Source organism: Heptranchias perlo, chromosome 2 (assembly GCF_035084215.1).
Source record: "Heptranchias perlo isolate sHepPer1 chromosome 2, sHepPer1.hap1, whole genome shotgun sequence".
NCBI classification, from domain to species: domain Eukaryota; kingdom Metazoa; phylum Chordata; class Chondrichthyes; order Hexanchiformes; family Hexanchidae; genus Heptranchias; species Heptranchias perlo.
In genome coordinates this window covers 116,142,953-116,170,009 of record NC_090326.1, presented here as the reverse complement: position 1 = coordinate 116,170,009, position 27,057 = coordinate 116,142,953, and the positions used below count along the sequence as shown (strand labels likewise).

General features: G+C 41.2%; 1 protein-coding gene across 1 annotated transcript in view; it reads right to left on the bottom strand.

The window, feature by feature from the left end:
- LOC137342285 (ras-related protein Rab-5A) overlaps positions 1 to 26,424 on the bottom strand; it is a 39,246-nt gene extending 12,822 nt beyond the window's left edge. Inside the window, exons 1-4 of the mRNA XM_068006200.1 lie at positions 26,271 to 26,424; positions 18,842 to 19,077; positions 5,607 to 5,758; positions 277 to 399 (exon numbers count right to left, since the gene is read on the bottom strand). Coding sequence (XP_067862301.1) covers positions 277 to 399; positions 5,607 to 5,758; positions 18,842 to 19,007 — 441 coding nt within the window. The 5' untranslated portion in view covers positions 19,008 to 19,077; positions 26,271 to 26,424. The remainder of the gene's footprint in view (positions 1 to 276; positions 400 to 5,606; positions 5,759 to 18,841; positions 19,078 to 26,270) is intronic.
- Positions 26,425 to 27,057: the final 633 nt, after the last annotated feature.

The following is a 27,057-nucleotide window of genomic DNA, read 5'->3' as shown; positions in this document are numbered from 1 at the left end:
TGCTCAGGCTGCTTATGGGAGCAACTGTGGCTACTGAACTAGAGAGTATATCTACACCAGACTCAAATTTTTAATGTACTATGGAGAGGAATAAGTTTCTTGAAGAGGTTGTTAGGGGCTGCCAGTTCAGATTTCAAATAACCAATTAAGTCATTAGTAGTCACAAACACGATAAATGTTCTTGCAAAGCTTTTACTGCACAAACTAAAAGCAAACTCAAACTGTTTTGAAAACATTTTTACTGCACATTGCAGAGATTGATCATCTTTTACAAACCTGGAACTCCACTGTTCTCTTGTTAGCAAGATCAGCCTTGTTCCCTGCTAAAGCTATTACAATGTTAGGACTTGCTTGCCTCTGAAGCTCCTTAACCCAATTCTTGGCCCGTGCAAAAGTGTCCTGCAAAGAAATTGACAAGGGAAATAGTAAACATACAAGAACTTTTATAAGTATGCCAAACACAGGGTGGATAACTATCAGAACACCTGCCTTGAGGACCAATGTGCTGAAAAGCATCTGTTAGAAAAATCCAGGCACGTATTTGGTAAAATCATGAGGGTTATTCCACATGGTCATCCACATGCCTCAATTTTGCTCGATAGTTGTGCGCCTGCCAGGTAATAAAAGTATACACAACCGTATGGTTCACACTAAACTGAATGCCAAATAAACAGATCTGACAAATTAAGGTTGCGTGCTGAAACTAAAGCCAGATTCATGCATTTTCAACCTCCTGAGCTTTAGGTTATCAGATATAAACTTAAGAGCACAAAATTAATCCTACCATGAGGTCAAGTGACAGATGAAGGACCAGGTTCCTTTTGTAACTCAGCAGTGCTCACATATGGAATTTTCTATTTACAAAAGGGGCAGAAAGCTGTAATAGCTGCTAAATATATTTTTTATGAGTTAGGTTTGAGGTTTCACCAAATAAGTGCTGCATATAAAGCAAGATTTGGTACAGAGACTATGACCGTAAAGAAATTGTCCCAACATAAAATAAAGCTTTTTATTTTGTATCGCAATGGAATATTTTCTGGATGTCGAGAGATAATCCACATGTGAAAGCAGGTGGTTATGACATTAACTGAATTATATATAGCTCGAGGGAAATTTTGCCAATTTGATTTATTGTACGACAGTAAGCCTGGCTTTTGAGGTAGGCGCAATCCAGCTTCAAAAAATGTAAAATCAAGTCTCATAAAGGAGCTGCTGTTTCATTTAAAAGATCTCAAAGAATCTGATATTTGAAAGCAGAGGATTATTTAAAGGATTATTCCCTTCTAGAGGGACAGAATATAAAAAAGTGAGGGTTCTGTAAGCATGCATCACACCATAAGGATCATGAATTTTGGACATAATCACAGACGTATTACACGTCTATAGACATATATGGTTGAGAGGTTAGCTCCAAAAACAGTATTGGTAGACATATGGGCTGCAATCCAAATTTTAAGAGACCCACCTCCTGGAAAAATATTTACTCACATAGATGATACCCTAATCAATTTTTTGATTTTAAAAGAAAAAAAAATCAAAAAGTGCTGCCTTTATGAGTGTTAATATGTAGCTACAAACTGTTGAAACTCAGTCTGGCTTGGAGTTGAAGAAAAATCCTTCAATCAAAGTGATAAATCAGAACAAGAGACAGTGAGGCAAACTTACCTGGTTTGCTTATCCACTTGGAGATTGGAGAAGCTGGGATTGTTGTTCTTATAACTAGAAGTTTAAGGGGAGACCTAATAGACACATTCAAAATTATGAGGGATTTGAAGAGAGCATGTAGGGAGAAACTGTTTCCACTAGCAAGTGGGTCAGTAACCAATGGTCATAGATTTAAAATAATTGGCAAAAGAACTAGAGGGGAAGTTAGGAGAAATGTTTGCACAAGAGGGTTGTTAAGATCTGGAACACTACCTGAAATGGTGGTGGAAGCTGGTTCCATAGGAACTTTCGAAAGACAATTGGACATGTACTTGAAGAGGACTAATTTAAAGCGTTATGGGGAAAAAGTTGGGGTCTAAATTGGACAGCTCTTTCAAAAAGTCAGCACAGGCACAGCAAGCTGAATGGCCTCCTTCTGTGCTGTAAGATTCTATGATTCTAAGATCAGGCTAATGCTCTCATCTGATATAAATGAGGTGAAATATCAGACATAGTAGTGAAGTAAGACTAATGAGTCTGTAGTTGCTTGTGTCTGTTTTGTAATGAGGTTTGTATATGTGTAAAATGTTAGCCTGTTTTCCAATCTCAGTAACCACAATCCCCCCGCCCCCAACCCCACACAGTGCAGACTAAAAGGGCTCAAAACAAAAACACCATCCCTCGCTGCAGATTTATCTCCAGAGTGCTGAGAGAGACTAGGGAAATTTGTGAGGCACTGGCAATCATTACGAGTGAGTCACTACACACTGGGGGGTGGGGTTATTAAGATTGGAAAACAGGCTAACATTTTACAAATACAAATCTAGTTACAAAACAGACACAAGCAACAAACAAGTACCACCTACAGGATGCAATGCAGCAACTCGCCAAGGCTTCTTCAACAGCATCTCCCAAACCTGCGACCTCTACCACCTAGAAGGACAAGGGCAGCAGGCACATGGGAACACCACCTGCACGTTTCCCTCCAAGTCACACACCATCCCGACTTGGAAATATATCGCCGTTCCAGGATTTTGACCCAGCGACGACGAAGGAACTCCTTACCCAACAGCACTGTGGGAGAACCTTCACCACACAGACTGCAGCGGTTCAAGGCGGCGGCTCACCACCACCTTCTCAAGGGTAATTAGGGATGGACAATAAATGCTGGCCTTGCCAGCGATGCCCTAATCTCATGAACGAATAAAAACTACAGACTCATTAGTCTTACTTCACTACTTTGTAAAATAATGGAGTCAATCATCAAGAGTAAGCTTTACTAAATTATTGTACAGATAACCCTAAACAGCAATCAACAGATTTAGAAGGGGTGGATCTTATCTGATCAATTCACTTGACTTTTGAGAAAATGACATCTCGTGGACTATGGAAAGCCCTACAATGTGGTGTACCTAGACTTCAAAAATGAATCTGAAAGTTTCACAAAAGGCTATTAGTTAAACTCAAAAGCTGGGGATTCAGACTAAATTGTGCAAATTAATAAGAAATTGTCTGAAGGGTAGAAAACAACAGGCATGTTACGTTAGGGTGGTAGGAGAATGCTGAGGCCTAGAGATCTGTATTGGGACCACTACTGTTTCTAATTTAGTTCTGGATATAGATGCAGAAACTCAATGCAAATATGAAAAGGATACCAAACTAGTTTTGGCAGTTGATTTGGAGGAGTCAACTTAGAATTACAGAATTAGTTGGATAAAATATGTAAGTGGGCAGAATAGCAAAAGAATTTTAAAGCAAGAGTAAAGGACTGTGCATAGGGGGAAAATGGGCAACATATGTGCTCCATGAATTGTGATGAAATAAATAAGAGTGGAACAGAGACCGAAGAGTCGTCTTAGACTTATAGCTCAACATGACCAACTACTGCAGATCCAGTGATAAATAAAACCAATATGTGTTGGTGCAATTAAAAATTTGACAGTAGAATAAAAGTCAGAGGAAGTCGCAATCAAACTGTATAGTGCTGTCAGAGCACACCTTCAGTACTGTGTGTAGTCCTAGTCATCAAATACAGGGAAGACACTGAAGTGCGGAGGCAGTACAGAGAAGAGTCATGACACTGACCCCTAATGTTAAGAGGTCTGAGCTATAAGGCAGGAGAAACATAGGCTTTTCAGCTGCAAAAGGAGGTGACCTTACTGAGGCATGCAAGATAGCAAATGGTATAAAAGATAACACACATTACTTTAAACTAAGTTGCAAAAAGTAGAACAAGGGGATACAGTTTTGAACTAGCAAAAGGAAAATTTAGGGCTGGTGTCAGGAAATTCATCCCAAAGTGACAAATACATGAACTTCCAGAAACAGTAGTGGAGGCAAAAAGCTTGGAATTAAAGAAGCAAATTGGCTTCTGCATGGTTATTCTGGATGGAAGAAGATGGCCAAAATGATCCTGTGACTGTTGTGATGTAGAAGAGTGTGCAAACCTTCCAAGATGTTATCTACACAGATTATACACCCTCTAAACCCAAGGGAATCAGAATGAGAGAGAAACTAAAAAGAAACATCATAGGATTATTAAAGCCAATTCTTTTTTATTCTAAGTCCCAGTGCAACATTCAGACATGCATTTATTCCAAAGATTTGTCTTGAACTTGTGAATGCATACTACTTGTACCTGTAATATTTCTAGCTATGTAAATTCTTTGTTATTACACCAGAAATTTCTTGATGGTTGCTCAACAATACCAAATTGAAGTAACAGTATGATTGCCCATTAAATACTCTATTAACATAGCTCAAAATTCAAAATAAACATCTGTCAAGTCTGGTGAAAGTTTGGGGGCATAGGAGAGATGACGCTCTCACATCTGTATGTTTTCATAGAATGAGTTATTAGATGCACAAGGGCCATCGTTAGGTCTCTGCTAGCCTTTTCTAAGTGCCACTGCTATAACTTCAGTGCCAACTTTTCCTACTTGTCTATACTTCAAGCTTCCAACAGTATTCAGTTACCTCTACAGAAGTCAATAAACCATCAAAATCTTAATTCATCCTTTAATGCAATCTTGAGTAAATTAGTAATGGAAAAGGAAGAAAGAAAGAAAAAATCTAAGAAAATAAGTTGCAAGTCTTAAAAAAGTTAAGAAAAAGTAAAAGGGGAAGAAAAGTCAGGAAAAGTGGAAGTAATGTTTGTTTGAAGTATTCCTCTCCTATAAATATTGGTAGACTTAATTATTTTGACATTTCTATAGAAATGCCAGTTTTATTGCTTGCATTGAAATTCTACAACTGGGTCTCCTTTGCTCAGTCAGGACTCCCTGTAGGATACTTGGGACAAGAAAAACCTTCACCTATACTCTACTTCCCCTTTAAGAAGTGGACAAAGGAGAAACTAGAAAAAAATTGAAACAAAGAATAAAGCAAATCAGCAAGTGTAGAGTTACAAGTTGATAAGCAATGGGATAGGCACGATTTTGGGAGAATCCCTCCCCTTCCCCCATTGCAACTATCTTTCAACTTGCTATATTTTACCCCTGCATCTCAACTAATATATTTTTCATAAAATTCTCAAAGCACTGAAATCACCCTGTTCAGTTTTTAGCTCAACTTCACTCCATCACATTAAGTTACTTCCTGCTATTCCACAGACGCTCCAGCATACTTAACCCATTTGCTTAAAGTAGTTTCATCAATTAAAAATCCTTCTCTTCATCCCTTGGTTCTTAATTGGTAATACCAGCAGATAGTTCAGCTGAATATTTTCCCAGAATTTGATGATTCCAACATCACACACAGAACCGTAACATTTTAGTTAACATCTATACAACCAATAAAATAGAAAGTTAGTCACAAAAATACACTATCGGCTGGTGCCTTAAGTGAAATGAACAAGTTTGAATTTTGTACACTTTCTGGGAATATTACATTTCAATCAATTTAAATCTTTGGAATACTTTGCCAAAATTAAGAATGCAACTATGTTACATAATTACACTTACATCATTTGTAATGTCGTATACCACAATGGCAGCCTGTGCTCCTCGATAGTACATGGGGGCCAGGCTGTGATATCTTTCTTGTCCTGCTGTGTCCCATATTTCAAATTTCACAGTTGTGTCATCCAGGCATACAGTCTGAGTTAGGAAAGCAGCTAAAACAAAAAATGCATTAGCTTGTTAATGTGTTGATAGTTAAGAATTTGACTATTTCTGAAGTAGATACTATAATATGAAATTTGACAGCAAAGCACAAAAGCTTTACATATCTCACTGACAAGTACAAAATGTGTTTGCTTTATATAACAGTTTAAATTTACACAATATTTAGTTAAGATTCTACATTAAAAAAATCTGGGATAGTGTACCAGGTTGCCATCAAGAAAACAGCTGCAGATGGTCTTTTTGTTAATTGAGGTCTTGAGTAGACTTAACCAGCTTGGAGCACATCAACACCAACTCTTTGACCTTGTAGTCTGCAGTCGTGACTGCCATTTTTCTGTCAATACCAAACAAAACTGAGTCCCAGAAAATTAAATCAAATAGCTACTTTGAAAGCAGCTTCTCAGATCTCAAATTAGCAGGCTGCAGATGAAGTTCCAAAGCTTCATTTCAATAGGAGTCTTGGGACTGCGAAGTATTGCTTGGCATGCTTAGTTTTAAAGTGAGGTACAATTTGCTGGTCTTTCTGCATTCCATATACCTTGATACGTGTTTCATTACAGAATTTCCCAGCATGAGACACAAAAAACAAAAATTTCTTATTTTTAAGAGATAGAACTCCTTAACAACTTGCATTTATATAGCACATTTAATGAAGTAAAACATCCCAAGGTGCTTCACAGGACTGATCAAACATCCTTTTTGACACCAAGCCACATAAGGAGATATCAGGACAGGTGACAAAAGCTTGGCCAAAGAGGTAGGTTTTAAGGAGCGTCTTAAAAGGAGAGAGATAGAGAGGAGAGGTAGAGAAGTTTAGGGAGAGAATTCCAGAGCATAGGGCTGAGGCAGCTGAAGGCACGGCCACCAATTGTGGAGCGAAGAAAATTGGGGATACACAAGAGGCCATAATTGGAGGAACGCTGAGATGTTGGAGGGTTGTCGGGCTGGAGGAGGTCATTGAGATAGGGTGGGGAGAGGCCACGGAGGGATTTGAAAGCAATGATGAGAATTTTAAAATAGTGGAGCTGGAAGACCAAGAGCAATGGGTGAATGGGACTTCATGCGAGTTAGTATACGGGCAGCAGAGTTTTGGATGAGTTCATGTTTACGGAGTGCGCAAAGTGGGAAGCCAGCCAGGAGAGCATTGGAATAGTCGCATCTAGAGGCAACAAAAGCAAGGATGCGGGTTTCAGCAGATGAGTTGAGGCGGGATGGAAACAGGTGATCTGCGGAGGTGGGAAGTAGATGGTCTTGGTGATGATTATGGGGTCAGAGGCTCAGCTCAGGGTTAAATAGGTCGCCAAGGTTATGAACCATCTGGTTCAGCCTCAGACAATGACTTCAGTCTGCCCAATACTACATAATAATTTGGTTTCCACTTGAGAATGCAAATTTAGATTTTAAAAAGGAAACACCTTAAAATACTAAACTGTCTTGAAGAAAGAGTACGACAGCTTCATCACTTTAGAAAGTGAGTTTTTGTTGGTCCACAACATATAGCATATTAATTTTACTGATGCCAGTGCCACATAAAATTTGGCACTTTTCCACATCAACAATTCTGATCATTAAAATTCTTCGAATCAGAGTTAAGCATGCATGCTCAAACAAGGATGCCACAAATCTTGTGACCCAAATGTTTAGGTACCTAGTCTCTGTGGCTACAAGAGTTTGCCATTAGGCTCATGGTCATTCCCTTTTGGACAAGTTTCTGACAAGGCCACATTCAACACAGATGATTGTTGCTTATTAATTAGTCCAATAACTACTTTAGTTATTGAATGTCTACCCCCAAAAATCTCACCAAAATATGGGAAGGAAATAAAACCAGATTACACTACTGAAACTAAAAATTGAGGGCTCAAAGTAGTTAGAAAGGTACATAAACTGGGTATGCAAAATTGTGTGGGGCTTAATTGGTCTTTCTCCTCTTCAGTAGATTTGCAGAAAATGTAGTCACCCCAACTGCTTATTACTGTGAACCTTACAAAGTAAGATTGTCTATTACCAGAATCTTATTTACCATTTCTGAAGATTTAAAAGCTTATATACAAATATTCTACTGGGTCACACAATCAGATTTAAAGTGGCATCCAACTGTTCAGACTGAGCTCAAGTCTTGAGGTTAAAAAGGACAATTTTTTAAAAAAGATAGCACAGATCTCATGGCATTGCTGACAGTGAGTCAAAGGAAATGCTGTTTTATCCGATGTAACATATGTTATCAAGATCATTGATTGATGGCAATTATAATAAAAGCAGTTTATTTTATTCACAGTACTTGGTATTTTTAGGATCATATTCCACAATTATGTTGATATTTGCATAGAAACTGTAAACCAGTACCCTTGATTATATGTCTGCAATTAAATTTAATCTATTATCGTTTCTTCAAAGCTCAAGATGCAGACAAAAGTTGTAGGGAAAAGTTCCAGACTGCAGCTACTGCATGTAGCAGTACTGGGGAATGGCAAGGCCGGGGGGGGGGGGGGGGGGGGGGGGAGAAATGTGGTTTGGTCGTACTGGGAGGATAGTCCCGAGGTCTGGGAAGGGAACCCTGGGCAAGCAGACATGACAGAAAAGGTGCTACAGCGAAATATGATACTTATACTACATGCAAGATTTTTAACGTTATTAGTCAATCTCCTATGGCATTGCACAGTGAGTCAAGACCATGCATAGTCTTGAGCTAAAGCTGGGTCTGAGGACATGGGATATTTGGACCAAGATGCATAGCTGTAACTCAGTCCCCATTCTAAAATCATGCATTGTCATTATTGACAGACAAATAGCAAAACTTATGCAAATTTGGGAAGCAGAGAAGCAAGTATAAACTGAGGAGCCGGGAGAGGCAAAACTAAGACACTACAGCATCATCACTGGCAAGAGGATGTAATTACAGCATGACAAATTTACAGTTTCCATTCTAAATGTGGCCACAGAAATTCATAATGGAAAAAGGATGGCACAAGAGTGTGGCAACAGAAAGTAAGGTTTCATCGGCTCCAGAACTAGCCGCGCCTCTAGCCAAATTGTTCCAGTACAGCTACAACACTGGCATCTACCAGACAAAGTGGAAAATTGCCCAGGTATGTCCTGTCCACAAAAAGCAGGACAAATCCAATCCGGCCAATTGCCGCCCCATCAGTCTACTCTCAATCAGCAAAGTGATGGAGGGTGTCGTCGACAGTACTATCAAGCGGCACTTGCTCACCAATGCTCAGTTTGGGTTCCGCCAGGACCACTCGGCTCCAGACCTCATTACAGCCTTGGTCCAAACATGGACAAAAGAGCTGAATTCCAGAGGTGAGGTGAGAGTGACTGCCCTTCACATCAAGGCAGCATTTGACCGAGTGTGGCACCAAGGAGCCCTCGTAAAATTGAAGTCAATGGGAATCAGGGGGAAAACTCTCCAGTGGCTGGAGTCATACCTAGCACAAAGGATGATAGTAGTGGTTGTTGGAGGCCAATCATCTCAGCCCCAGGACATTGCTGCAGGAGTTCCTCAAGGCAGTGTCCTAGGCCCAACCATCTTCAGCTGCTTCATCAATGACCTTCCCTTCATCATAAGGTCATAAATGGGGATGTTCGCTGATGATTGCACAGTGTTCAGTTCCATTCGCAGCCCCTCAGATAATGAAGCAGTCCATGCCAGCATGCAGCATGACCTGGACAACATCCAGGCTTGGGCTGATAAGTGGCAAGTAACATTTGCACCAGATAATTGCCAAGCAATGACCATTTTCAACAAGAGAGTCTAACCACCTCCCCTTGACATTCAATGGCATTACCATCGCTGAATCCCCCACCATCAACATCCTGGGGGTCACCATTGACCAGAAACTTACCTGGACTAGCCACATAAATACTGTGGCTACAAGAGCAGGTCAGAGGCTGGGTATTCTGCAGCGAGTGACTCTTCTCCTGACTCCCCAAAGCCTTTCCACCATCTACAAGGCACAAGTCAGGAGTGTGATGGAATACTCTCCACTTGCCTGGATGAGTGCAGCTCCAACAACACTTCTTCGACAGCATCTCCCAAACCTGGGACCTCTACCACCTAGAAGGACAAGGGCAGCAGGCACACGGGAAGACCACCACCTGCACATTCCCCTCCAAGTCACACACCATCCTGACTTGGAAATATATTGCTGTTCCTTCATCGTCGCTGGGTCAAAATCCTGGAATTCCCTTAACAGCACTGTGGGAGAACCATCACCACACGGACTGCAGCAGTTCAAGGTGGCTCACCACCACCTTCTCTAGGGCAATTAGGGATGGGCAATAAATGCTGGCCTTGCCAGCGACGCCCACATCCCATGAACAAATTAAAAAAAAGTGCATGCAGATGCAAAATTTTAATATTTAAAAAAAGGAAAACGTGAGCACCATGCCCTCTCCAAACAATCAATGACTTCACCATATATGAAATGGATGTTCTAGACAGGCTAAATGGACTTAAAACAAACACAGATGGTATTAATCCCAGAGTGCTGACAGAAACTAGGAGGGAGATTTGGGAGGCACCAACAGTCATTTGAGGGAGTTGGAAACGGTCTAATGGGGTGCCCTTATTCACAAAAGGGGACTACATAGAGAGGCAATTCCAGATCTATTGTCTTAATTCCAGTATTTTACATGGAATGGAAGTATCAGGCATAAGCTTGAGGATTATCTGCAAAATAACCTGGTTAACAGCATTCAGAAGGGGAAGATCCTGCCCGACCAACCTCCTGAACTTCTTTGAGGAAGTGACAACCCAAGTGGACTGTGGTAAGCCCTATGTGGTCTGTCTTGACTTCCAAAAAGCTTTTGGTAAAAGTTTCACACAAAAGACCATCTGACAGCATCAAAGCTGTAGGAATTCAGGGTAAACCCTGGGAATGCATAAGAAACTGGCTGAAGTTAGAGATTTGTCAGGCAGGGGGAGGGAAAGGAGTATTGAGTGGGGTACCTCAGGGCTCAGTGTTGGTGTTTCTAAGTTACATAAATGACCTGGATTCAGAAACTAATTATACAGATACGCATACAAGCAGATCTTCCATGGTATTGCTCACTGGAAATCAGATGATATGTTGCATTATTCTGCTGCTAAGGTGCAGCGGTGTTTAAGATGGCCTGTCCCGTTAAAGGCAGACAATCTAATTTCTGGAAGCAAATCAAAAGTTTGGTCAGGGAGCTTCACAGATTGGAATGTGCTCATCAGTTTCTAGTTACAGTTCTGAGCCACCTAGCATTATGTTTTATATTGAAAACAGAATGTGAGGTTTCATTTTTAATATGTTATTAGTAGATCTCCTGTGACATTGCTTATAGCGAGAGGGTATGGCAGTATGGGGAGGTGAGATCCTGAGGTTTAGCAGTACTAGGGGTGGGGGGGTGTGGAGGGGAGGCATTGGGAACAGAGATGTTGGGACTAGGTACTGTGAAATAGCTAGCTCAGCTCCATAAATTATTAAATATTTATGTAAACAGGTGCTGAGTTACACTAGCAACTTTTACTCAAAAGAACCTTAACTTCATCTTCCAGTTTGTTTTCATATCATTTGGTTTGGGGGGGGGGGGGGGGGGGGGAGAGAAGGAGGAAGAGGAGAACCTCACAATTAGGGCAATAGGGGTGTTTATGTTCATGCAATATAACACGATGTAATATGGGGCCACTGATTTATCATGACTGAATAAATCGAATTCCATTTTTATTATGTTGTACTGGATTTTAAAACTGTTTTGGGGATCAAGTCCAGTGACTCTTCTGTGAACGCTGTAAATGGAGTTGCCTTGTTCCTTTACTCATGTATTTATTCCTTACTCTCGTGTAAAAAAACACCCAAAATACACAGGCTTCATGTGGCAGACTGAAGGTAGATATGTGGAGCATAGCAGCAAATGTGGGTTAAAAGGGGGGTGCTGGGCGTGGTAGTACTGGGTGATGGATCAAAAGTAAAGGGAAACCTACAGTCTTGAGCACTGGGGGCTGAGGATCCCACAGCATGGGAGTACTGGGACGAGAAGTATGCTCTAGACTATTCTTGGCCATCAGACCACTCCTTGGCTTTGTTCCCAGTTGTAAGACACCATCTACGCCCTGCTACATTCCCAGCCTGAATCTAGCATTCAGCGCTATAGGTGCTTTAACACTAATTGCCAACTGCACTACATACACACTAAGTGCATATAGACCTGACAGCTAGGAATGGGCCAGGGTCGGGGTGGACAAGCGAAAGGCCCAATGTACAGAAAGGGACAAGTCAGGATGGCCTGGGAACGTGTTAATAGACCATAAGAGATAGGAGCAGGAGTAGGCCATTCGGACCCTCGAGCTTGCTCCGCCATTCAATGAGATCATGGCTGATCTGATTTTTTACCTCAACTCCACTTTCCCGTCTTTTCCCCATATCCTCTGACTCCCTTGCTGATCAAAAATTTGTCTAACTCAGCCTTGAATGTATTCAATGACTCAGCCTCCACAGCTTTTTGGGGTAAAGAATTCCAAAGATTCATGACCCTCTGGGAGAAGAAATTCCTCCTCATTTCCATCTTAAACGGGCGACCCCTTATTCTGAGACTATGCCCCCTAGTTTTAGATTCCCCCATGAGGGGTAACATCCTCAGCATCTACCCTATCGAGTCCTTCAGAATCTTGTGATCTCCTCTCATTCTTCTAAACTCCAATGAGTATAGACCCAACCTGTTCAATCTTTCCTCATAAGACAACCCTTCCATACCCAGAATCAACCTAGTTGCTGCCAGAGTAGACCAGGTGCCATCGGGGTGCTTAAGCCCTTGGGGAGACCAAGACAGCAGCAGAGCAGGATTCAGAGTGAGAAAAAAGTGCACCTCTCGTGACTTTGCTAAGGGCCATACCAGGAGCACAGACAGCAGTCATGTAGTCAAACTCGAGCCCAAAGATTAAGCATTAGTGGGGCAAAGCTTAGATGCTTTTCAGGCAGGATGTGAAAAATTACTTATGTTGAACTTTTTTGTACATTTTAACTGATTACATTAACTATTATGCATCCACCTATAGTCAGTGGGTAAAAACATTCTTTAAAAAAAGCATGCAATTGTTTAAACTGCACACAACCCAAAAAAAGGACATAAAATACACTGAACAAAACTGAATTAGCGCAAGATCTGGAAAGGAACCAGAGTTTAATGGCAGATGTTACTTTCAATGTCCGATGTGGCAAAACATTTATGTTGATAAGACGTTAAGATATATACAGTAAAATACAAGTTTTACAGTGCACTGGTCAGACCACACAAAAGTACCTCAGTTTTAGTCACTATGTCACAAAGTTAATACACATGCATTGGAAAAGATACAATAGGCAAAGAAAGTAAACTGATCCCAAATATAAAGATGGCGATCTATTAGGAAAGATGAGAAATGATGCTTCACGGTCTAAGAGTGTTATGGGGCATTTCAAAATATATATTAATAAGGTAAACCTAGATAATCACTTCAATGTGAGGGAAGTAGGACAAGGCATAAATGGAAATTAGCAAAATGTAAATTTAAAACATCAGGAAGAACTTATTGGAAAGGATGAGGACAGGGAACCTTTTCCAATGTCAGCTAGCATGGAGTGCAGCGGAGCAGAGTGAACAACTGAGTTTGGAGAGTGTGGGAGTTTGGTGAAGTGGGGGAAGGAGGTGCTGCTTTGCCTTGCTTTTCCTAACTTTTTCCGCAGAGCGGCGGACCTGAGCGGCAGAAGGCGGAGAGTAGGGATAAAAGCAGCAACAGACCTGCAACAAGAGACAACTACTGTGAGACGTCGCAGGTGAGGCAGGAGAGTCCGAGAGGTGAGCACAGTATAAAAGGAGACACCGAGAGCGGGAGGAGAGTCAGAGGTGAATGCAGTGTAATTCTAAGGCAAGTCATGGCAGCAGAGCTCGCACCCGTGATATGCTCCTCATGCACTATGTGGGAAGTCATGGACACTACCAGTGTCCCTGGTGATCATGTGTGCAGGAAGCGTGTCCAACTGCAGCTACTGGCAAACCGCATTTCGGAGCTGGAGCGGCGGGTGGATTCATAGTGGAGCATCCGTAATGCTGAGACTATCACGGATAGCACGTTCAGTGAGGTGGTCACACCGCAGGTAAAGAGTACGCAGGCAGAAAGGAAATGGGTGACTGCCAAGCAGAGTAAAAGGACTAGGCAGGTAGAGCAGGAGTCGCCTGGGGCCATCTCCCTCAAACAGATATTCTGCTTTGGATACTGTTGGGGGAGATGGCTTATCAGGGGAAAGCAGCAAGAGCCAAGTTCGTAGCATCACGGGTGGCTCTGCTGCACAGGAGGGGAGGAAGAAGAGTGGCAGGGCTATAGCGATAGGGGATTCAATTGCAAGGGGAACAGATAGGCGTTTCTGCGGCCGTAAACGTGATTCCAGGATGGTATGTTGCCTCCCTGGTGCTAGGGTCAAGGATATCACAGAACGGCTGCAGGGCATTCTGGAGGGGGAGGGTGAACAGCCAATAGTCGTGGTCCATATCGGTACCAACGACATAGGTAAAAAAGGGATACGGTCCTGCAAGGTGAATTCAAGGAGTTAGGAGATAAATTAAAAAGCAGGACTTCAGGGTTACTACCAGTGCCACGTGCTAGTGAGTATAGGAACAGGAGAATAGACAGGATGAATGCGTGGCTGCAGGGATGGTGTAGGAGGGAGGGATTTAGATTCCTGGGACATTGGGACCGGTTCTGGGGAAGATGGGACCTGTACAAGCGAGACGGGTTACACCCAAGCAGGACCGGGACCAATATCCTCGCGGGGGTGTTTGCTAGTGCTGTTGGGGAAGGTTTAAACTAGAGTGGCAGGGGGATGGGAACCTAGCGGGGAGGCAGAAGGGAGTAAAGTTGAGAAGCAAGAGAGGGGAAGACCCAGGGGAAATTTACAAAACAAATAGTACAATCAGTTGTTCAAGAACAAGTGAAAGGGAAAAGCATAGAGCAGCAGAAAGTGTACTTTAGATACTACAGATAAAGTGAAAACTAGAAGGCGCAAGGCGATAACCCAGCATCAAAGCTGAAGGTCAGGCTAGGGTGTGTGGCCCAACTAAGAGTTCTATATACAAATGCATGGAGTATAAGGAATAAATTAAATGAACTACAAGTTCAAATTCAAATTGGAGGGTATGACATGATAGCTATTACTAAGACATGGCTGCAGGATGGTCAGGATTGGGAACTAAATATACTGGGTAATAAGGTCTACAGGAGAGATAGGGAAAATGGAAAATTAGAGATTAAATCAATTCAATGATAAAGGAGGATATAATGAGAGGTAAGCAGCCAACAGAGACCTTATGGTTGAATTGAGAAATAGAAAAGGATCTATGACTATAGTGGGAGCTGTGTATAGGACTCCTGGCAGCAGCTCGGAAGTGCTAGATTGTACAAATGCAGAGATAAGACAAGCGTGTAACAAAGGCATAGTGGTCTTGATGGGGGACTTTAACCTTCACATAGATTGGGGAAAGCAGACTAGCAACTGTCAGAAAGGTAGTGAATTTCTCGAGTGTGTCCGGGATAGTTTTCTACACTAGTATGTCCTAGAGGCAACAAGGGGGCAAGCCATACTAGATTTAGTAATGAGTAATGAACCAGATTTAGTTAACGGCTTAACTGTGTGTGAACATCTATCCAATAGCGATCATAACATGATGAGTTCAATGTAGTGTTTGAAAGGGAAAAATGTGAATCAGCTGCTAAGATTCTAGACTTGGGTAAGGCCGACTTCAATGGGATGAGACAGAGACTGTTCACAGTAAACTGGGCAAATCTGTTAATGGGTAAAACGACTGATGATTAGTGGGAAATGTTTAAAGAAACATTTAACGTGATACAGAATCAGTTTATACCCTTGACGGGCAAGAACTCTACTTGCCAAAAAATAAGCCATGGACAACTAAAGAGGTAAGGGACAGTATAAGACATAAGGAAAGGGCATACAAAAAGGCAAAAAATGGCACAGATCCTGGCGAATGGGAAAGATACAAAGATCAACAAAGGGTCACAACAGATAGTAAGAGCTACAAAAAGAGAATATGAAAAGAAACTTGCAAGGGATATCAAAACCAATACAAAGAACTTTTATAGTTATATTAGGAAAAAAGAGAGGGTGGTCAGGAGCAGTGTTGGCCCCTTAAAAACGGAAAGTGGGGATATTGTCATTGCCAATGGGGAAATGGCGGACATGTTGAATAATTACTTCGCGTCAGTATTTACAGTAGAAAAAGAGAAGATAGCATGCCGGAAATCCCAAGAAAACTAATATTGAATCGGGGGCAGTGACGAGGGAAAAGTACAGACTTGGTTAGGAAATTGGCAGAGCGAAAGGCGAGAGTAGGGATAATGGGTAAGTATTCACATTGGCAGGATGTGACTAGTGGAGTCCCGCAGGGATCTGTCTTGGGGCCTCAATTATTCACAATATTTATTAACGACTTAGATGAAGGCATAGTAAGTCTCATATCTAAGTTTACCGATGACAAAGATTGGTGGCATTGTAAGCAGTGTAGATGGAAACATAAAATTACAAAGGGATATTGATAGATTAGGTGAATGGGCAAAACTGTGGCAGATGGAATTCAATGTAGACAAATGTGAGGTCATCCACTTTGGATCAAAAAAAAGATAGAACAGGGTACTTTCTAAATGGTAAAAAGTTAAAAACAGTGGATGTCCAAAGGGACTTGGGGGTTCAGGTACATAGATCATTGAAGTGTCAAGCACAGGTGCAGAAAATAATCAAGGCGGCTAATGGAATGCTGGCCTTTATATCCAGAGGACTAGAATACAAGGGGGCAGAAGTTACGCTGTAGCTATACAAAACCCTGGTTAGACCGCACCTGGAGTACTGTGAGCAGTTCTGGGCACCGCACCTTCGGAAGGACATATTGGCCTTGGAGGGAGTGCAGCGTAGGTTTACTAGAATGATACCCAGACTTCAAGGATTAAGTTACGAAGAGAGATTACACAAATTGGGGTTGTATTCTCTAGAGTTTCGAGGGTTAAGGGGTGATCTGATCGAAGTTTATAATATATTAAGGGGAACAGATAGGGTGGATAGAGAGAAACTACTTCCGTTGGTTGGGGATTCTAGGAGTAGGGGGCACAGTCTAAAAATTAGAGCCAGACCTTTCAGGAGCAAGATTAGAAAACATTTCTACACACAAAGGGTGGTAGAAGTTTGGACCTCTCTTCTGCAAACGGCAATTGATACTAGCTCAATTGCTAAATTTAAATGTGAGTAGATAGCTTTTTGGCAACCAAAGGTATTAAGGGATATGGGCCAAAGGCAGGTATATGGAACTAGATCACAGATCAGCCATGATCTTATCAAATGGCGGAGCAGGCACGAGGGGCTGAATGGCCTACTCCTGTTTCTAGGTTCCTAGCATGAGGGCCAGGAATGAAAGTCGGATGGACAGGAGTTTCATTATAATGGGGTTAAGGAAGTATGGATGAGATCAGCTAGGAATGGGCATGGGTTATGGGTGATAACTAGAAAGAGACATGAATTCAGGGCTACAGTAGTAGGGAGCCTAGGAGGGTTAGGCTTAGAGGGCATGTAGCAGAGGCAGGTGAACAGATGGCCATGATGAAGAATTCCACAGTCTTCTTGCATTTTAGAGGCACGAGTGGAAGAAGCAGGGAGGTGGTGGTCAAGGAGTTTGTCAGTAGCAGAGAAAGAGAGCCTGGGGTTATCTCTACCCTCCAGGATGATCCGAAAGTAATGGTTGGTTTTGCCACAGTACAGCAAGCCCTGAAATAGGCTTGATAATGGCTTTAATAAAATGAACCATTTCAAGATACTACTCGTACAAGAGACTGAGCAATAGTAGAATTGACAAACATATTTGAGGAAAGTGGCATGGTGAAAAGGTTTAGGAGTTCCTGAAGGTTAGAGCTAGGCAACTGAAAGTTCGGTCACCAAATAAGAAACACCTTTGAGCGAGGTAACCAAAGTCAGAAGACCACAGGCTGCTGGCTGACACATAGGGCTGGAACAGGTTGTAGAGCTGGGTCGGTCACGGCCATGGAGGAACTCGTGGTCAAAGACAAAAATTTTGAATTTGATGCAATGGGAGACAATGGAGGCTGGGTGAGATACGATTAATGGGTGTGTGTATAGTAGAGTTTTGGACCAGTTTATTTAGGTAGGTGTTCGGGAGAAGCAGCTCGACAAATCAGTAAGGATTGTGTTACAAGTAGTCAAGTCTTGAGGTAACGAAAGTATGGGACTTCAGTGGTAGAGTTGAGGAAGGGGTGGAGGCAGGCAATTTTGCAGAAGTGTTTCCTTTAAGTAGCTTAACAATGTTACAAAATACGATCTAAACAGCAAATGAATATAGGCAAACTTCACGTTCTTGATATTCTGATCAAATGGCTCTAAAGAAAATACTTTCTTCATTATAAGTTTTCTGTACAATTTCCAACCAAGTGACCTGTTCCCAGGTCTATGTGACAGATTCCATTAGTGATCCAGTCCGGAGTCTTTTCCCCTCCATTGTCCCAGATTTGTCATTCCTTCTGGAGGCAACAGTTTACCTCTGCTCTGTCATTCTCTAATCAAAAGTCTGAAGCATATGCGTTGGTGGGCAAGACATGAGTGCAATCAGTTGATACGTCCATACCATTTGACCACCATGATCTAGTTCAATACCCAAAGTAAATCTTACCAGGATTAGCACTTCAAAAAAGAGAAAACAACAATTGTTCTCTGCACAAAAGAAAGTATCAATGCCTCCAACACGTTAAATGAGTTTGATCAATTGTCATATAGGCTGCTTATTTGGTGCAGCATTCCCAAGAGAAAAACAAGTTATATCTTTTTTAGCTATTGGTGTACATTCTGCTGGACAGTAAATAAGACAGCAATAAACTATGGAGGAAGTTGCCACTTTTGCACCCTCCCTTCTGAAAATGGTCTGGAGATGTTAATCTGTGAAAGTGGATGGGAAAAATGGATATATAGCACACAGTACAAACATTCATACTGATAGTTATTTTAATACAATTACACTAAGTACTACAGATAAATCTTCAGTAAAGTAAAACTTACCACCAATAGTACTTTCTTGATATTCATGGAACTGTCCCTTCACAAAACGAAGCACTAAACTAGATTTGCCAACAGCAGATTCTCCAAGTAGAACAAGCTTGAACTGGCAGATTTTGTTCGCAGCAGCTGGTCCATTGGGTCTCGCTGCACCTCCCCGGTTTGCCATGTCCTAATTAGTCACCAGATTCACTTGTGCCAAACTAATACTCGCTCCTGGTCTCCTCGTCAGTTTTAGGCTGAAAAAGAACATAAGACTTTTCTAGAAGCAACAGTGAACCATCAATTAATATAAAAATACTTCATATAACCCTGCTTAGGGTTTTGTTGGGATGGTAAAATAATCTCCAATTGCTCAGTGGGCAGATGCACCACTGTGTAGTACTAAGCCACACAGACCAAGATGGTCCCAGCCGAGATGCTTGGTCTGTTCTGAGTTATCTAATCTCAGCTGGGGTGCTACAATTAGTTTCAGCACTCCAGGTTTGGGGAAAGTCAGCTTTGAAACAAGAGTCTGAAAGCAAATATTTCTAAACTTTATTTTTAAAAAGTATAATTTCACTGAAATAAAGAAAAAAGGGAAATTGAGCCAGTGTGGTTATTCCACTGGTGATCGTGCCTCAGAAACTCTGCTTTCAAACAGCAAATCATTGATCATCACCTCGGTATCTCAAGATTATGACACGGTCTGGTACCATGTGTTTTAAGCAAGTTACTATACAGTCTGTCACCAATGACCTGTTCATGCCTATCCGTTTTTCCTCAAATTTCTCGACAGGCTCACTCCTCTGACTTGTTTTCCATTAGCTCATGTACTCTCACACTGTTCCTAATTAAAATCAATCACTTCCTCCACTAATTATCCAACTTTATCTACATTCCTTCAGATTGCACACCCTCAGTTCAATCTCCACACTTCAGTGCAGTGGCTGAATCTCTACACCTCAGTGATTCTCCTGCATGCCTTAGCTGGGGTAATGAAAATCTTGTCCCTATCATTTCTTCAAAAATCCAGTTTTCAAGTTCCTCAAATTTAACTTCCACTTATCTTTGACGTCTCCATCCTTCATTCAATGATATTTCACGGACAAATGGAACTCCCAGATCTCGCCCATTGCTAAAATTGCCATCAAAATGCTCAGTTTCCTCTTTCATGCTCTATATAAAGTCCACCAAAGACTTCAATAATCCTATATCAGGGAAGGATCTAACACCTTTTTTGCACTGCTGGATAAAATACAAGAAAAATCTTGTTTGATAGATCCTTCCTTACCTATTTGAATATCTTACCAACATTAATCATTTAGATTCATTCATGAAGAATTACCTCTACGGCAAGCTGCAGGAGAGCTGTCAGCACCCATGGAACTATACCCCAACATAAATCAGAATGTTCATAAGACGACAGCTAAGGAAAGAAAGTTGGCAATGGGAATAGAGTGGAATAGAAAATTCATTATAACGGTATGTTGTGATGCAACCACTCAGCTGCAGCAGTTGAACATGTTTTTGGAATTACTGCTCTTGGTCAGACTGTTCCTGTAGGATAATCTAATTAGCAACAATCTAACTGCACTAATAGCTCTTACAAACATTGGCACTAAGCAAGTTACATCACCAAAGATTATCAATAACATTTGTTCTTTGAAGCCATTTCAATGACATTAGATTAGAAAAATTAGGAGACATGAAGAACGAAGCATTAGCATGTTAAATATCTTGATGCAAATGAAATACTAAAATATGCAGCAAATGAAATGCACACGGATTGCCTGAAAATCAACAGCCTGTAATCTGCTTTACAAATGTAACAGTTCCCAATCAATCTACATTCAAACTTAAGTTTGCTTCCATATACTGGAAGACAACTCAGGTCCTCAATCTACAATTATTTATAGGGGAAGCATGCCACTTGCATTAGATTCAACTTTTGTTTCATAATACTTCTGGGGATTGATTTTTGATGGATTTATTTTTTAAAAATCCTCCACTGAACAAATGGATGAGCAATCATTCAGCTTCCAGGCAGTTTATTGAAGCTGAGTAAAGAAACGTTTTGGTGCAATGATTGAGATCAAGAGCTTGGGATGAGATAATATTGGGCTGGAACCCACTTCATAACCACTCTGACACACCATGTCAGCAGCACAACAAGTTATAGCACATCAGTCTGAAAAAACACAAATGCAAAAATCAGTGTAATTAGCTTCTTGTTGCATTTAGTAAACACTGGGCTCAGGTCACTTGAGAAACAGCTTCTTTTTTGGCCTTTCGTTGTAACAGCTACCTGTCGCTAACACAGCTGATTAACAGCCCAGTGGCATTGCACCAAAACCATAAAAATTGAAAGGAAGAATAAAAAAAAAACACTTGGAGATCTTTCATTGCATTGCTCATGGGAAGTCACAACATTTTATAAAGAAGTAAATGTGGTATGATGTTGGCTGTAAGTGATTAAGATGGTGTGTTGGGTTTGTGACAAGAGTAGGAAGATGGTGTACGCAGTTTGGGGAGAAATATATTGAGGATTTGGGAGACAAGAGTAACTGAGGTAGAGCATTAAGTAGTGAACTTAGTGCAAGTAACATTCATGCCAGACAAGTTCCAAGCAATCACCTTCTCCAACAAGAGTGTATCTAACCACCTCCCCATGACATTCAACGGCATTACCATCGCCAAATCTCCCACCATCAACATCCTGAGGGTCACCATTGACCAGAAACTTAACTGGACCAACCAAATAAATACTGTGGCTATAAGAGCAGGTCAGAGGCTGGGTATTCTGCAGAGAGTGACTCTCTTCCTGACTTAAAAAAAAATTTGTTCATGGGATGTGGGCGTCGCTGCCCAAAGCCTTTCCACCATCTACAAGACACAAGTCGGAGTGTGATGGAATACTCTCCACTTGCCTGGATGAGTGCAGCTCCAACAACACTCATCCAGGACAAAGTAGCCCACTTGATTGGCACCCCATCCACCACCCTAAACATTCACTCCCTTCACCACCAGCACACTGTGGATGCAGTGTGCACCATCTACAGGATGCACTAAAGCAACTCGCCAAGGCTTCTTCAACACCACCTCCCAAACCCACGACTTCTACCACCTAGAAGGACAAGGGCAGCAGGCACATGGAAACACCACCATCTGCACGTTCTCCTCCAAGTCACACACCATCCCAATTTGGAACTATATCTCCGTTCCTTCAGCGTCACTGGGTCAAAATCCTGGAACTCCCTTCCTAACAGCACCGTGGGAGAACCTTCACCACACGGACTGCAGTAGTTCAAGGCTGCAGCTCACCACCATCTTCTCAAGGGCAATTAGGGATGGGCAATAAATGCTGGCCTTGCCAACGACACCCACATCCCATGAACGAATAAAAAAAGTAGGGAGAGGTGGTGACTAATTAGAATCATAGAGAATCACAGAAGTTTACAACATGGAAACAGGCCCTTCGGCCCAACATGTCCATGTCGCCCAGTTTATACCACTAAGCTAGTCCCAACTGCCTGCACTTGGCCCATATCCCTCTATACCCATAATTGAGGGAACAAGTAGTACTGTAGGCAATGCTCAAGGTAGTGAGTATTCAGGATAGTAAAAATTAGTATTGGGGGAAGACTATTGGTATGAGGTAGTGAGTGGTTGAGAGAGTGATTAGTGAGAAGGGAACAGAAAGTTTGGATGGTGGGTATTGAAGGAATAATGGGTAGTTTGGGGATAAGGTCAGAGAAATTAATATAGTTTGGAGATTTAGTGACTATTAGGGATTGAGCATAGGAACAGGAGGCCATTCAGCCCTTCTAGACTGTTCCACCATTCTATTAGATTACGGCTGATCTATATCTCAATTTAATTTACCTGCCTTTCTGCAGGTGGCAGTGGAGAATATCGCAGTTGGTAGAATTAGACAGTACAATAGGGCAGGCTATGGTTTGAAAAATATAAAGAGAGTAGACTTAGTTTGAAGAATGGATATGGAGCAGCAGAGAGATAGCAGAGCTGAAGGAGACAGTGAGATAGAGGCTGAAGCAGAAAGAGGGAACCAGAGTGAAGACAGTGGGCTGAAATGGACAGCGGGAGCCATAGAGGAGCAGGGCCAAAGCAGCCACAGAGAAGTGGAGAGAGAGCAGAGTCAAAGGCTGTTGTATCTTTTATGTATTACAGACAGGTTTGCAGAGCACATTTGGGTTGGAGAGCAGAGGCGAGCCTCCAAATCAACAAATGAAGGAGAGTTGGTGACAGGAAGGTTCCAAGTGTAATATTTAAAAATGTAGAATACTGCATTGTAACATTAACAGGTTAAGAAGTAGAGTGTCAAAGCCTGGATAAGGAGCAAAGCTGGGAATGGAGTGTAAGAGCAGGCAGCAGAAAGGCTTGAGAACATTATTTTTAAAAATTATAAATATGGGGAAGGCATAAAAATATAAACCAATTTTGTTACTACTTCTAACAATCTCACCCCATATTCTAATATGAATCCTTGTAAATAAAACTACAGAGAGGTAACCTCATCAAATGTTCAATTATAGTTCAAATTTCTAGTGACATCTAAAGTGACTCATTCATAATAAGTACCGTTATATAGAAATGAAATCTGAATGATAACTGTTTTCCAAAATGTGCACAGAAAGCCAAATCCTAGCTACATTTTGCACATAATGTAACAGTTTATCAAGTCATCTTCAAATATTTTTGGAAGTCATCTTAAACCTGCCCATGAAAAATACTTTCAGCATCTGTGACTACAGGAGACAACAAAGAATTCTGTCATACTATCAATTGTAAATATCAAAGTTGTATGCTTTGTATTGCAGCTGCTTATCATCCTGATTACAGAAAAGCTTTCACCTCTTCACAAACTGGAAAAAATGTTTCAGGCAAATGTCCTACTACTTCAACAAACTGCTGCTGCATTTACTAGTAGGGAGATCTGCAGTACATATGAAATGAATTTTAGCAAGTTTCCAGCAACTTACAAAATGGCTCAATAAACTTTCAGACACAAACATGAAATTTAGAAATCATAGAAAGGTTACAGCACGGAAGGTGGCTAGTCGGCCCAGAGTCCGTGCCGGCTCAATGCAACAGCAATCCAGCTAGTCCCACTCCCCTGCCCTATCCCCGTAGCCCAGCAATTTTTTTTCTTTCAAGTACTTATCTAGTTCCCTTTTGAAAGCCACAATTGAATCTGCCTCCACCACCCACCTTGGCAGTGCATTCCAGATTTTAACCACTCACTGCATAAAAAAGTTTTTCCTCATGTTACCTTTGATTCTTTTGCCAATCACCTTAAATCTATGTTCTCTGGTTCTTGACCCTTCCACCAATGAGAAGAGTTTATCTCTATCTATTCTGTCTAGATCCTTCATGATTTAATACCTCTATCAAATCTTCTCTCAACCTTCTCTGTTCCAAGGAGAAATGTGAGATAAACCAGTGTAGATTACAAATGAATAGGCTTGGTATATAAGGGCTACATACAATTTAAGAGGTTAAAGTGCCATAATAGTTTTAGCAACAAAGAACATTAGTGGGTTATAAATTAAACTATTTATTGACCTAAAAACTAAAATTGGAATAATGAATTAATTTCATAATCATATAACTTTCTTTACAGAACAAGTCTGTACTATAACCATACTATTGTATTAGAGATGCTTGTTCTAGTACCTGATTGGCTATAAGTTAAACCATATTTAATAGGCTTCTATAGTCTTTAACTATTAAACAAAACTGTATAAATCAAGATCATTAAAAACCACATAGTTACATACAAGATAGCAGCAAACCTGTCAATTTCTGCAATAGTTCACTACAAAATAATAGAAATATCAAGTACTTTAAGAGCATCATTTTTTTCCTTACATTTCCAAGCAGTCTCACTAAGTTGAAAATCCTAGCAGCCTATTAAGTAAATATTCAGCATTAATTATCCATTTAAAAAAGTCACTTTTTTTAACATTTTCTCAGAAAAATGTAATTAGGTGCAATATAGCTGCTATCCTACAATTAAACTTTTTAGTGGTTAGCTGCCATTTACAAGCTCCCACTTAAGATCTTCCCCAAGAAAATAACCTGCATGATCTGCTTGAAAATGGAAAGACTTAGATGTTGGTAAATATTTGCATTCTTCCACTCCCAAATTAAACAAAAAATCAAGACAGTGAAGGTGAAAAGGATCTTGGGAAGTAAATTCATTTTAAAGAGCAAGAATAATTGGTGTATTGAAGATTTTAGCTATGTTTTAGGCACTACAGAGGATCACAAAAACAGGGTCCCGGTAGAAAAAGATTTCAGACCAAAGAAAGACGATTGCCGTTTAACTGAAACAACCACTGAGCAGAACACTTATTCCAGCAAGACTTCTAGAAATTCCAAGTAGCACAATAATTAGGAATGAATCAAAGAATCATTATGATGATTGAATTATTCCCACTTGTTATATAGCCAGACAATGATTGTGAGTTTTTCCAGCATTCAGTTTTTATTTCAGATTTCCAGCATCCACAGTATTTTGCTTTTGCCAAAGTCGATTACTTTTGTTTACCCAAAGTCTTTAGTTAGCATAGGATCCAAGTATTTCCTTGCCATCCAATTCTAAAACCTGTTGAGGTTTTCTGTACAAAGTGGACACAATTTTGACCTAGTAGTAATTGAGCTCCTATTTTTGTTTAACATTACAACGGTTAGTACATTCAGCCATTTGACAATCTAATCCATTCTAATCGTGAAGCGTGGTTATGGAAATATGGTTATGCTTTAATACTAGCTGGGTAACGACGGATAGTTAACTTAAAAAAATGCTAATCCGTTTTGCATTCCGATTCTTGGTACCCTGTGTGACCTAAGGCGATTCATGAAATTACTTACAAAAGTACATAAACTACATCATCTCTGGACACTGACCCAATGGCTCACTAAAATAGAAATAGAGGGAGCTCTTCTCCCTCCTTTTACAGACAATTAACAATAAAAGTTTTAAATAATTATAACTAAAAAGAGAAGACCCTTGTTCTAATTCCACCGCTGACGTCATCCCTGACTTGCAACAAAAACACTCAGGCCCAAGGAAGGAGGCAGTCACTGGGACCCGGCCCTCCATCTACTCACCACAATACTGCAGCAACCCTCCCTGCGACATTAAACCACCACCTCCCCAAATCTTCATCACTAACCTCTCCCACCCGGGGCCTTTAACTCGCCGCCGGCCTAAGCCGCCTCGCTCACTCACTACTCACTCACTGACTGCGTTTTGCTGCCGAGTCTACGCAGACGGGAGACGCCATTTTGGATTTTAAAATGCAGCGAGTTTAATGACAGCCTCAGCCCGGGGAGGGGGCTGCGGCTCTCACACTCCTCCTGGCTTACTAAATACAAACAGCCGGACTTCAGCAGCAGCAACAAACTGGCCCCGCCGAGATCTTACCGGGTGAAAGGAGGCGGTGCGGTTTCCGGCCGCTCTCTCTGTACCCGACTATTTATGACATTAATGGGTGTCCAGCGACCGACCGACTGACTGCCCGACCGCCAGCGCCGCTCCTCTCACTCCAGCTGAACGCTCGCACCGGAACTCATTCGCGCACCGCTTCACCGCCCCGGCGACTGCGTCACCTTCCGCTGCAACGTGTGGCGTGCGCGCGCACTCCCACTCCTGCCCTGGTTACTTTGCTACTTTCGATACCTCTCCCGCTAAATTGCAGAGCTGCGAAAAGTCCCTTGTTTGGGAGTGGCAACCGCTTGCTTATTGCATTGTTAACGCTGTGACCTATTTTCTAAATTGTCTATCACTATTAAAAATAGCAAGACTTCATGTGTTTGCAATGGGTGTTACTGTTTCCCTGATATTGATAGTTTGGATAAAACGGTGTTAATGAAAATTGCTTTGCAGGTCAGAAAAAGTCAAAGAACGACGCACTAGAAATCGTAGTGCTTAAATCAGTACATCAAGTTTAGGAGGGAATCTCAATCCTATTTAAATTGAAGGAAATGTTTGGAGTGAGATTTATAACTAAAACGGTTATAAAAGAGTCACTAATTTTAGTTTAAAAGTTTGAGCTATTTTAAAATTCTAATTTTCAAATAAACAGCTTAATTTGTTCAAATAGGTTTGGCAATTTGGATCTTGACCATAATACTTCCAGGATTTTGCTGATTACAGCTGGGTAAATGTATTCAATTACAATGTGTGAAGTGCTGTTTAATCTTAGGAGAAA